The following is an 11,922-nucleotide window of genomic DNA, read 5'->3' as shown; positions in this document are numbered from 1 at the left end:
GTCCCGTAGGCTGAGGTTGAGGTCCTGCGGGTTCAGCCTCAGCAGGTGGGGAGAGGAGGGTGAGGCCCACTGTCTGGTGCTCGCCTTTCCCACGCGCCCCCTGCTGGCCTCTGGCGGCTCTGCCCGCAGCTCCCCTCAGCCCCGCTCCCACTGCCCTGCTGCCTCTGCCCCCACGTGCCCTGCCGCCTCCAGCCCCACACCCATGTGCCCTCAGCCCTGCACCCACGTGCCCTGCCACCCCTGCCCGCGGGCTCCAAGGCCCCCAGCGGGCTGCCCAGGCGATGACTCCTCAGGAGCACACCCAGGATCGGTGGCTTGCCCACTCCCTCCCTGTGCTCCCCGCAACCCCACCCCCAAAGCACTGACACCCCAGGGTCCGCTCCAGAGACCTCAAAGTAAGATGCAGGGTGAAGAGGGTGGGGTGACACAGGAGCATCCTCTGTGAGGATGACCCAAAAGGAGCCCCTCCCCCCTCCCCCCTCCCCCCTCTTCTGCCTCCCCAGGCCTCTGTGGGACGGTTCTGGGCTCTGCGGACCCCACAGAGAACCACAGCGGGTGTGGCTCACGCCCTCCCACGCTGGCTGCCTCGGCTCCGTGAGCGTCGGTCATGCTCAGGCTGTGCTGACGGCCACGAGGCCGTGGGTCCCTTCCGCTGGCGTCAGCTGCTGGGACGGGGTCCCCCATCACCGTCGGCAAGGGCCCGGCTGTAGCACCGGGTCAGGGCGGGGTCTCAGGCGGACGGCGGTGTGGACGCCGCAGGGGCGAGTGTGTGCGGGGGTCCGGGCACGGGGCTCTGCTGCTACCTTGCATGCCCATTCTTGCCCCCTCAGAGGCCACAGCCTCCCCGGGCCTCCAGTGTGCTTGTCAGGGACACTGTGCTCTCACCTGGAGCCCTCGCTCTGCGGTCGCAGGTGGGGGAGCTCCCGGGCCAGCCAGGCCTCTGGCCCCTGCGTGGGGGGCTCACGGAGCCCTTTTCTCAGCGAGGAGACGGGAGGCGAGAGAGGGCCCTCTGCCTCGTCTCACAGGGTTGGTGGGTCGCCTCCAGGCCTTGCTGGGCTGAGAGCCAGGGGCTCAGCTTCCTCCCCCTCCTCCTTTGCACCGACTCGGGCAGGCCTCGGTAGCCTCACTCCAGGGGGATGTGTCCAGTCAGTCGACACGTCCGCCCAGGGGGCCTGGCCCCCATCTTCTCAAAGGGAAGCCAGCGCTGGCGTGAACAGCACGTCGCAGGCCTTCCACGCGAGAACCTTCTCAGGTGGCTTTTTGGCTTGGAGGAGGTGGGCACGGGGGGGGGGGGGTGTGATGCTGAGCTGGCCCCTCTCTCTCATGTTCTCTTTTCCTACCTTGACCGGCCAGCCCTTCGCAGGTGGGGAGGAGGCCTTGGTTCAGGGAACTTCCCCTCAAATCCAGCTGGCTCCGAATCATCCAGGCAGAGCAGGGTCCTGTCTGGCTCCAGGAGAAAATTGCGTAGACCATCTTCAGACCCGCATCTGTAAATGATTGGGCTGATGAGGGGCACCCCCCCCCCCCGCATCTGGCATCATCTTACCTGGGAAGACTTCACCGTAAAGACACAGCACCCCGTGGTCAAGGTGAGCCCTCCAAGGCATTGACAGACATTTGTTCCCGATTAAAAACTGGCAGAGAGGAGAGCAGGCAGAGGGGAGAGGGGGCAGAGGAGGGGAGAGCGGGCAGAGGGGAGAGGGGGCAGAGGGGAGAGAAGGCAGAGGAGGGGAGAGGGGGCGAAGGAGGGGAGAGCGGGCAGAGGAGGGGAGAGGGGGCGAAGGAGGGGAGAGAGGGCAGAGAGCAGGTAAGTGGAGCTTGGCTGGGAGTCAGCAGCCGGGTGGTAAGAGCAGTGCTTTCGTCTCAGTGCCAGATGCCCATGGGTGTTTTTTTCCTTCTTTTGAAATAATTCTAGATTCACAGAGAGTTTCAGCGACACGTGCAGGGGTGCAGTGCAGCCCCCCACCGTGGTCACATCTTGCGTGGCTGCAGGGCGAGGTCAGATCCAGAAGCTGGCCCTGGTCTGGCCACAGAGCTGGTTCAGACGGTGACTTATTTTCTTTATATTTCCAGTGTTCTCGGTATTTCCAGAAGGAGCACGTGCTAGCCATTTTTACCTCCCTAGTTCCCTTTATTCACTTATACAAACAACACGGATGATCCTTTGTGTCGACAGTTCCAGGCGTGGCTGTAGATGAGCAAGGCAGTGGGCGCGGGGCCTCCCGCAGACACCCCTCGGCTCAGGCAGCGAACCCCAGCCGCCCAGGGAGACGCCTCCTTCCCCCCACCTCCTGATCCGCGAAACTCTGTGGCACACTGCTTCTCCAGAGCCAGCCCCACAGCAGTAGGGCCAGAGGGAACAGACGACACAGGTGCCCCCAGGGCCACCTGGGAGGGTCATCCGAGCCTGTCCGGGCCCCAGGTCCGGAGCGTCCACAGCAACCCTGGGCGCTGCAGGTTTCTCTCTGGAGGGAAAAGCGGGCTGGAGACTTGGTACCCCCCTCCCTGTCCATCTGACGGTGGGGGTGGAGCAGGGACAGAGGATCCGCCCCCGAGGGAACCCCCCAAAAGCCCCTTTGGGGTTTGCCGAAATGGCCAAAGCTAACAGTGTTTCTGCATCCCAGGCACGGGATCACGGAGGGGTCGAGGGCCCAGATATCCGGAGACCAACACGTTTGGAAGTCCCATCTGGGGTCCAGCCCCCACGGCCTCCTCCCGCAGGAGGCCACCCCCTACAGCCCCTGAGCTACACCCCTCCCCCGCCTGCGTCCCTGCTGCACCCCCCCTCCACAGGCCACTCTGGCCTTGGGAGCCGGACGGGGCAGAGAAGGGGGTGCAGTGCCGTGCTGATTGCTGCCTGGTTTCGGCCACTCGCCGTGCGGGGATTTCCCGCGGGACACTGGGTGGCTTTGGGCCTCTGACAGGAGGAGGTTTCTGGGACGCGCTGGGACCCGGCAGCTGAGAGCTGGTGTAGCCAGGACAGCGACGGGTCTCCTCCAGGACGAGGTGGCAGCCGCCGGCCCCCTGGACGCGAGGCACGGGTGCAGGCTGACCTACGGCAGCCGGGCTCCCGGCTGTGGCCGGGCTCAGGCAGCTCCGCGTGGAAGCTGAGCGAGCGTGCTGGGGCAGGTGCCCGGCCCCATCTCGTCTCCCTTGGGTCAGACCCCACACCCCTCCACCTCCGCGCCTCCTCCCGGTGCTTCTTTGTGCCCCTCGCCGTGGCGTGGCCCACCCTGCCGGCGGCCCTGGGGGTGTTTTTGCGGCCAGGCCTGGGACAGGTTAGCCTCTCCTGACTGCGCCCTGCCCCACTGTCAGCAATGACCCTGACTAGCCTGCTTCCTCACTTTATTCTTTACTTGCTCACTGCGAGCAGCCCTGCGCGGACGCCACATGGGAGCCGCCGGGAGAAGCAGGTCAGGGACGAGCCAGGGTTTGGGCCCGAGCAGGCCCCGCGACAGGTTTGCTCCAGGAAGCAGGGAGTCAGGTTGGGCCCCCGGGGCCGCGGCCCCCACACCCCATCAGCCTTCCTGTCTGTCCTCTCCGCATTGGACCCTGTGTGCCCTTTGATCCTGCTCTGCCCGCCCGGGGTCCCTGGGTTCAGCCCTCGTCCCGTGTTCCCTAACTGTTGGCGTTGGGGGTGCTGGGTGGGGCCCCTGGGCTTGAGCTGGTTGGTGGAGCCTGTTTGGCCATGACAGGTCTGAGGGAAGCCCTGAGGGGAAGGTCCTGAGGGGCCAGCGGCTTTGACCTGGAACATGGTGGGAGTGCAGTTTGGAAACCTGGGCCCCCAGCAGACACTGGGGGCTCCCGGCACGTACCCGGCAGGAGGATGAGCTGCAGCCAGGCCCGGGGACGCGGGCTGGTTCTGACGCAGAGTGGGGGGCACCAGGGAAGGCGATGGGATGGTGGGTGTGGTCTCCCAAGCAGCAAGACTCCTCTGACGCAGCAGGTGCAGGTAGCTGGAACTGTGACCCCTCCCCAAATGTCTGGGTCACAGTGGCCTGGGAAGCGCTAATTCCAATGGGAAAACCGAGCCCACGCTGCGTGACTTCACCCTTCAGCCTAGTGCCACCTGGACACTGACGCTGAGGGAGGCGATAGAAGCGACTCAGGCCAGCCCCTTCCCCAGAACCTCGGGAAGGACACAAGCCCAACTGTCCCCGAACTTCACAGCTTAAGGACTAGAGATGCACGCTGACCTACTGAGGCCCTCGGGGCTCTGGGGGGCTGGGCGCGGGGCGGGGCTGGGGGTGGGGCGGGGCGATGGGGCTGGGTGCAGGGTTGGGCTCCGGGCTGGGCTCGGGGTTGGGCGACAGGCCGGAGGACGGGCAGGGCTCGGGGTGGGGCTCGGGGCTGGGCCACAGGGCGGACGAAGGGCTGGGCTCCGGGCGGGGCACGGGGCACGGGGCACGGGGCTGGGAGTGGGGCTGGGCGATGGGCTGAACGCGGGGATGTCTGGCGCCCCCTTCAGCTCCAGGGCTCAGAGCACAACTTCCAGGGCCCAGCCCTTCACTAGGCATCCCTGTCCCAGGGAGCCCGGCGTCATCCCTGTGACAGGGGGCCATCCTCCCCTCTAGGGGGCACTAAGTGCATAGCTCAAAGCACCTGGAACCTTCTGCCTTCAGAGGCCGTCACTGGCATCTGGCCCAGGAGCTCAGAGCTGACCCACAGCATTGCCTCCCCCTTCTCCCCACCTCACCCCACCCCTGTGGAGTGGGGCAAGGCCTCTACTGCTGAGCCCCATGACACACCCCTGCTGCAGAGAGCGCGTGATGCTGGATGCCACACTGGCCCCTTCCAGAAAGCAGTGGGCCCCCTGGCCACTCCCCCACCTGGGGCATCCTGGGGTCAGGACTGTGCCTGCCCTCATTGCCCGGCTGTTTGAGGCAAAAGCCACTTGCTGTCCCTAGGCAGGGCCCTGGGGTCAGGAGCCTGGAGGCAGGTTAGCTGGGCACATTCCAGGACCGGCTTCCTCAGGCCTGTGTGCCTGCTGCAGAACTGGTCAGGGCTGGTGTTTGCTCTATGGGGCCCGAGGACAGAGCCAAGTGCCGGTGCTGTGGCCCTGAGCAAAGCTGCTGGGTGGCCGGCCGCAGTCCCACACGGGCCCACTGTGGACCCCTCTCTCTGGGCGGCTCCATTGTGGACCAGGACACCAGCTGTGCCCTGTCCTGGGGAGGCCGGGACCACACAGATGGGCAGATCCTGGGCCAGCTGCGCCCCCTTGCAGAGGAGGAGGAGGAGGAGGAGGAGGAGGAGGAGGGGGCCAGGGCAGCCCCAGCCACAGGGCCGGCCTTCCCCGGGATGGGCTCTGAGGAGCTGAGGCTGGCCTCCTTCTACGACTGGCCGCTGAGTGCTGTGGTGCGGCCAGAGCCGCTGGCTGCCGCAGGCTTCTTCCACACTGGTGAGCCCTGGGGGCCCTTCTGGACTTCTAGGAGACTTCTAGGGTCTCCGGGGAGCTCCTCCCCCACAGCAGGGGGGTCTGTGCCTGATAAAGCCGAGGGGGGCACCTGTCCCCAGCCTCCGAGTCTCTCCTGGCTGCTCAGACTCTGACGAGTGCAGGGGTTGGGGGGGGAGGGGGACAGGAGGTGTGTGGGGCTTCCGTGGGGCCCCTGAGACCCAGGGACAGGCTGTCAGGTCTGCTGTGCCCATAGCAGCCCCTGGTCTGCAGTCTCTGCTGATTGTGGGGGGTGAGGCGGAGGTGGCATCCCCACATGGATGCCTGAGGCTGCCCTAACCCCTTTTCCCCGTCACTGGGAATCTGTCCTGGGGAGGTGGCACCTGGGGCAGAGGTGACAGAGGAACTGCTGTCACCTGAAGCTGCAAGGTCACAGAATACTCAGGGCTCCAGGTCTAACTGTCCACCTGCCTTGCTGTGAACAAACGCCTGCCCCATCCCCCATTTCGCCCCTGAGAAAGTGGGGTACATGTGAAATCCAGGGGGAATGCAAGGCAAGTGGGGTGGCAGAGAGCAGGGGGGGGCCCCGCGGGGGCTCAAGGGTGACCCCAGAGAGCCCCTGCCATGTGAGGAAAGACCACCTGGGAGCCCCCACGACCCCAGCCCTGGAGGACACACCTGGCCTAGCGGGTGGGTGAGGGGGCTCCTGGCGGCACCGAGGGGCCGGGTGTGGGCAGGGCCAGCATCCATGCTTCACCCAGGGCGGCAAGACCAAGTGAGGTGCTTCTTCTGCCGCGGGGGTCTGCAGAGCTGGGAGCAAGGGGATGACCCCTGGACAGAGCATGCCAAGTGGTTCCCCAGGTAAGGACCCTGCAGGCCGCTCCTGGGGCGGGGTATGGGCCAGCTTTGCCTCCCCAGTCCTGGGGGGGCGTGAAATCCGGGAATGGGGGGCCTTCTGGGGGCGGCCTTCCCAGCAAGTGCCTGACACTCAGTGAGCCCCGACTGCCCTGCGCGGGCCTGTGTGGGGTGTGCGGTGGCAGGCAGGGCTGGAGAGGTTGGTTCTCTGACAGCCGGGCCTGCAGCCCTGAGGCCTCTCAAGCTGCTTCCTCCAGGTGTGGGTTCCTGCTCCAGACAAAAGGAAGGGACTTTGTCTGCAGCGTCCAGGAGTCTTGTTACCACCCGCTGGGTTCCTGGGTGAGTCCTGCTCCCCTTAGGGCCGTGGCGGGATGGACGGTGAGGATCCCTCCCCACCCCTGCCCCTGCACCTACTCAGGGCACAGATGTCCTCTGGCTCCTTTCAGGACCAATTGGAAGAACCTGCAGACTCAGCCCCCACCACCCCTTCAGGTGAGCCATGAAGTGTGACCCATGCTCTGCTCCCCGGGCACCTGCAGCCCGCACTGTGGCTCGAGCCATTGGGTGTCCTCGTGCTGGAGAGCAGGCCAGGTGTGCTCAGCCAGGTGTGAGGGAGCAGTGCTGGGCCCGCGTTGGGGGTAGGGGGCTGTGTGCAGGCGTTCCGTGTGTCTGGTGCCCAGGGGAGGCCACAGCAGGCTGCCGTGGGCGAGGCCGATCCCAGCACTGGCGGCAGGGGTGGGAGGAGGAGAGGCTGTGCACCGGACGGCCCCACCTTAGCAGTGGTCATGAGCGTGCGGAGGAGCGGGGCTGTCCTGTCCATACCCACGCCCAGGACCTGGCAGGGCAGGGGTCCGAGAGGCTCCGGGGCTCAGATCCTGGCTCTCCTCTCTAGCCCTGTAGCAAGGGACTTCTGCTCTCTGGGCCTCGTTGCCCCGAGCTCTGAATTTGGAACTGAGCCTGGTCTCTGTGACGCTCTGGGAGCAGCCCCTGACACCCACTGGGACTCTGTCTGCAGTGGCTTTGGCAATGACGTTTCCTATGTTTTCTGTGTGGTGGCGCCTCTGGACAAATGTGCTGGGAACAGCCCTCCCGTGACGGCCACAGAAGCCCCTGTGTTAAGGCGGCCACAGGGACTGGCCACAGTGGCAAGCGGGCTGCTCCCCCCCCCGCCCCACTCCCTGGGTCCAGTGCCCCTCCCCCTGCCTTGCAGATGCCAGGGGCAGGCAGGAGTGGCCTGCATGGAGCCGGTGCCCGGCAGTGCAGGCTGCCCTCTGCATGGGCTTCGGGCAGAACCAGGTACGGCGGCTGGTGCAGCGTAAATACCTCTGGGCGGTGCCGGCCAGCGTATCCGCGTCCCAGCTGGTGGCCGACCTGCTCCAGGAAGATGACGGGGGCCGGGCTGCGGAGGCCAGAGGTGTGTGCCCGTCCCTGCCCCATGCTCTCCTCTGGCATACAGTTCCCACTGCCCAGGGACCGGAGGGCCCGTCCTGGTGGCGCGGGCTCTGGGGGGTTCGGGCAGCATGGGCTCCGCCAGAGCCAGACCTCGCCTGTGGGGCCCCCTGGGTGGGGTCTCACTTCCCCTGGGGGCTTCTAGTCTGTCCCACACCACCCACAGCTCCTGTCCACGTGGGTCCTGAGCTGCCAACGCCCAGAAGGGAGGCCCAGTCAGAAGGTGCCACAGAGCCACCGCCGGGGGCAGGACCGGCTCCCCTGCACCCTGCCGGGGGAGGGCGCTCCTGGCCTGGCCCCCATACAGAAGGTGGAGGTCTCGGGGAGGGGGGGGTGGATGTGGAGGAGCCAGGCGGAGCCCAGGCCCGGAGGGTGCGGCTGGTCCCCCCAGGAGCCCAGGACGCCCAGGAGCAGCTGCGGCGTCTGCAGGAGGAACGGACCTGCAAGGTCTGCCTGGACCACCCTGTGTGCACCGTCCTCGTACCCTGCGGCCACCTGGTCTGCGCGGACTGCGCTCCTGTGCTACGGCTCTGCCCCCTCTGCAGGGCCCCCATCCGCAGCTGCGTGCGCACCTTCCTACCCTAGGCCAGGTGAGTGGCCCCAGAGCGGGTCTCACCTGGCCCCAGCAGGCGCCTCCCCGCGTGGGCCTCCGGGGTGTCAGCACGTGCCAGGGCAGTGACCCCAGCACACCCTGTCTGCTGCCATCTTCCCCCGGGGCGCCTCTTACCTCCGGGGTGGCCAGCACTGCAGGGGGTGGGAGGCAGCCTCCTGACTTCTCCTGCCTCCCTGGCCTGGCCAGGTGTTGCTCACCAACCTGTTGCCTTCCCTTGATGCTCAGATGCTGGCTCTAGGTCCTTCTCAACACGCACCCTGGGCAGCCCCTGCCGCTCTACTTGGGCGCATTAGACCATACTGGCTGGCTGGGCCATCTCTGCCTTGATTTTCCTAGTGATCAGGGGATAATGCGTCCTGTCCAGCTGCGTGTGTGGGCTGAGCCAGGCCAAGGGGAGGATGGCTGCGGAGGTGTGTTGTCGCGAGAAAGGGACTGGGCAGAGACCTTAACCTGGGAGCCGAGGTCAGGAGGGAGTGTGAGATGGGGGAGGGAGGGAAGCCTCAGCCTTTGATTATCATGGGAGGCCTCCTCCTGGCTGTCCCCACCATGTGCCCCGCCATGTCTCCAAGCATCTTCTGGGGGGTCAAGAGGCAGGGGAGGGAACTCCCTGCAGCTGAGGTCCCTGGCCACTGGACCAGCCACCTGAGAGTAGCCCATCCATCTCTCCTTCTCTTCCAGGTGCTTCAGATGCTGGCTGCCTCTCACGTCCCGTGGGGGGCTGCTGAGGATGACTGAGCCGGCGTCCAGGACTGGCCAGCCAGAGTCCCCACTCGCAGCCCAGGGAGGAAGGGGGCTGCAGACGGCTTGGCAAGGGGAGGGGGCGTGAAGGTGGTTTGACCGATGCTTAGGCGCTTTTGCAGATTTACAGTAAAGTGGCGGGTTTTCCCTGGACGGCACTCCGCAGACTCTGTTCCAGCCGGCCCCCTCCTCACCAGCAGGGCAGCGCGGCCGCCCTCTCCCCAAATGCTGCCTCGCCTCCAACCCCCTTCTCTCTCCTCTTCCTTGATCTTGTGTCTCAGCGTTGTAATGGGACTTCCAAGGGCATCTAGCCTGAGGCCACTTCTGAGCCTGAACTTAAAATTCGGCTCCAGATCCCTGCCTCTCAGGGAAGGGGGTCTACAGGCGGCGCTCTTTTCTGCTCCCTACTTGGGGGCACCTTAGGGATGCTGTAGGACCAGGGTTTAATCCCTTCTGTGAATAGGGTCACTGGCTAATGACAAGGAAACGCCTCTCTCTGTGGCGGAAGGGGCCTGTGGTCCTGGTCAAGCCAGGCCGCCCACCCCCAGGGTCCGTCAGCAGGGCACCTGGGGCAGGGTTTTGCCTGGGCGACCGCTCACAGCGTCGTGTGTGGTGTTTAATCAGGAACCCCTGCTCAGGGCGGTGGGGGTGTCACTGTGGGTTTACATGGACCTCGAGGTGGGGTCACACCTTCCTGTCTCAAAGTCCTTGTGGTGGCCCCCCCAGCAGCGGTGCGGGCAGCCCCCGGGGGTCCAGCGCTGCCGTCCCAGGCACACGAGGGAGGGCCGTCCCAGGCTGGCTGCGGGGGATGGAGGTCCCAGCGATGCTGCAGTCTTTTGTGTCTTTTCCTCGATTTTTTTAGAAAAAGAAGACAATAAGCTCTCTTGAGGCCACGGCCATCCTCAGCTGGGCACTGGCCCTGCTGTCCTGGCTGGTGTCTGATCACCTGGCCCCGGGGGCAGAGAGGCTGGTGTCTCCTCCAGTCTTCGGTGGGCACTGAGGTTGGAGGTCACGTGCAGGAGGGACTGGTGTTTCCTCACTCACGCAGGCCTGTGGGGGCAGGGTGGGGGTGGGCAGAAGTCAGGGGGCCCCTGAGGAGCCGCCCTTGGCACCAGGGCAGGAAGGCTCTTGCGTGGAAGGCTCCAGATGTCAGAGGGGCCGCCTCCCAGCCCCCGAGGGCTCCCAGGCCTTGGGCAGGGGCTCTGGCCGCACACACGCCAACAGAGTTTGGGCCATGCGGCTGGGGTCGGGTGAGGGTGTACCCAGGGTCTGGTGGCCAGAGGAAGATCCCCAGAGCCCGGTCCAGCCTGAGCTGCGTGTGCTCCGGGTGGTCGGCCGCCCTCCACCCGGGCTCAGGGGCCTGAACCAGGGCTCCCCTGTCATGGGAATGGGACGCTCACTACCCCTGGTGGCCCTCGGCTGAGATGGGCCTTCACCTATCGGGTAGGAAGGCTGTGGCTGCCCAGAGGGCTGGGTCCCCAGGGGGTGGCCACAGGCATAGCGTGAAGGGCAGAACTGTCTCTGAGGGCCTGGGCGTGACAGAGGACGAGCATCTCTATGGAGAAGGACCGCCAGCCACCTCTCCTGACCCCAGATTTCAGGGTTATGCATGGGACCCAGCAAAGGCTGCTTGAGAGGAGGTGGGCCAGCGGCCCAGGTGCCCCCACCCTGAGCCCACAGTGTTCAGAGCCCTGGATAGATAAGAAACCAACACCCCAAATGTCCTGCCACAGTGAGACCCCGACAGAAGTGTCACAGCGCCTTCCTGGGAGGAGGCCTCTCCATGCCCCCTCGACCCCCTGGCACAGAACCATCCAGACCCACCTCCTAGACCCTGCTGGGCACTGAGCTCCAGGGAGTATGGGCCAAGCCCCGAGCTGACCTTGACAAGTCAGGGATAGGTGGGGGAATGGACAGATGGACGGATGGACAGACAGATGCCTGGTGAAGTTTCCTCAGGAAGAGAAGCCTCATGGCTGTGCTAACCCAGCCGGCTAGGCCCAGCCAGGGGCAGGCTCTGATGGCCACACTTACAAGGACGCCTGCTTGCACGAGAGGTTGGAAGGCTTTTCACTGACATGGTAGAGAAGAAATGGGTCAAATCCACCAATGAAATCAACTGTAAGAAATCAAGACCCAAATAAAACAAGCCCCAAACAATGGAAAAGATGACAGAATGGAGAACATGCCCAACCACAGGCACTCATGTGGGGAGGGCAGGGGTGAGACTGAGGGGCTGCAGGGGGAGGGTGGGGGCAGCGGTGAGACTGGGGGGCTGTGGGGGGAGGGTGGGGGCAGGGGTGAGACTGAGGGGCTGTAGGGCAGGATGGGGGCAGTGGTGAGGCTGGGGGGCTGTGGGGGGTGAGGATGCGGGCAGGGGTGAGACTGAGGGGCTGTGCGGGGGAGGGCGGGGGCAGGGGTGAGACTGAGGGGCTGTGCGGGGGTGGGCGGGGGCAGGGGTGAGACTGGGGCTGTGGGGAGGGGAGGGCGGGGGCAGGGGTGAGACTGAGGGGCTGTGGGGGAGGATGGGGGCAGTGGTGAGGCTGGGGGGCTGTGGGGAGGGGAGGGCGGGGGCAGGGGTGAGACTGGGGGGCTGTGGGGGAGGGCAGGCCTGGCACTGTCCCTCTGGAGGATGAACAGTGGGACTCCCCAGGGAAAACATTCCAGTGGACGCTGACCACCTCAGCAGGGGGAGGTGGCCTGGGGTGACCGTGCAGGTTGACCCCCCAGGGCTGGTTCTCCTCCTAAAACGTTTGTTTTAATGTAACCGACACATGAAGCCCCTTCTGTTCTCTCTCAGCCCGCGAGTGATGGTCCAGGGGTCACACAGCACGAGAGCTGAAGGATCTGGGGTTGGTCCAGACTCGGCTCCCTG

The 11,922-nt window shown here is 65.7% G+C and overlaps 1 protein-coding gene across 1 annotated transcript; it reads left to right on the top strand.

Annotated features, from left to right (window-relative positions):
• The first annotated feature begins 4,413 nt into the window (after positions 1-4,413).
• BIRC7 (baculoviral IAP repeat containing 7) lies at positions 4,414-9,200 on the top strand. Its single transcript, XM_027046731.2, has 7 exons — positions 4,414-5,398; positions 6,154-6,253; positions 6,505-6,586; positions 6,694-6,739; positions 7,863-7,930; positions 8,084-8,286; positions 8,988-9,200. Exons 1-6 carry the CDS (start codon positions 5,020-5,022, stop codon positions 8,279-8,281), a joined length of 873 nt encoding a protein of 290 aa, XP_026902532.2. The 5' UTR covers positions 4,414-5,019; the 3' UTR covers positions 8,282-8,286; positions 8,988-9,200.
• The last annotated feature ends 2,722 nt before the right edge of the window (positions 9,201-11,922 follow it).

Source organism: Acinonyx jubatus, chromosome A3 (genome assembly GCF_027475565.1).
Source record: "Acinonyx jubatus isolate Ajub_Pintada_27869175 chromosome A3, VMU_Ajub_asm_v1.0, whole genome shotgun sequence".
Classification (NCBI taxonomy): Eukaryota; Metazoa; Chordata; class Mammalia; order Carnivora; family Felidae; genus Acinonyx; species Acinonyx jubatus.
The sequence above is the reverse complement of the archived record's forward strand: the minus strand, read 5'-3'. Positions and strand labels throughout refer to the sequence as shown.

What these genes read in the sequence shown, in the direction of transcription:
- BIRC7 (XM_027046731.2), top strand. Translation starts at nt 5,020, where the DNA reads ATGGGGCCCGAGGACAGAGCCAAGTGCCGGTGCTGTGGCCCTGAGCAA. An exon ending in ACCACCCGCTGGGTTCCTGG is followed by an intron (nt 6,587 to 6,693) that starts GTGAGTCCTGCT and finishes GGCTCCTTTCAG; the next exon opens with GACCAATTGGAAGAACCTGC. An exon ending in AGTCAGAAGGTGCCACAGAG is followed by an intron (nt 7,931 to 8,083) that starts CCACCGCCGGGG and finishes CGGCTGGTCCCC; the next exon opens with CCAGGAGCCCAGGACGCCCA.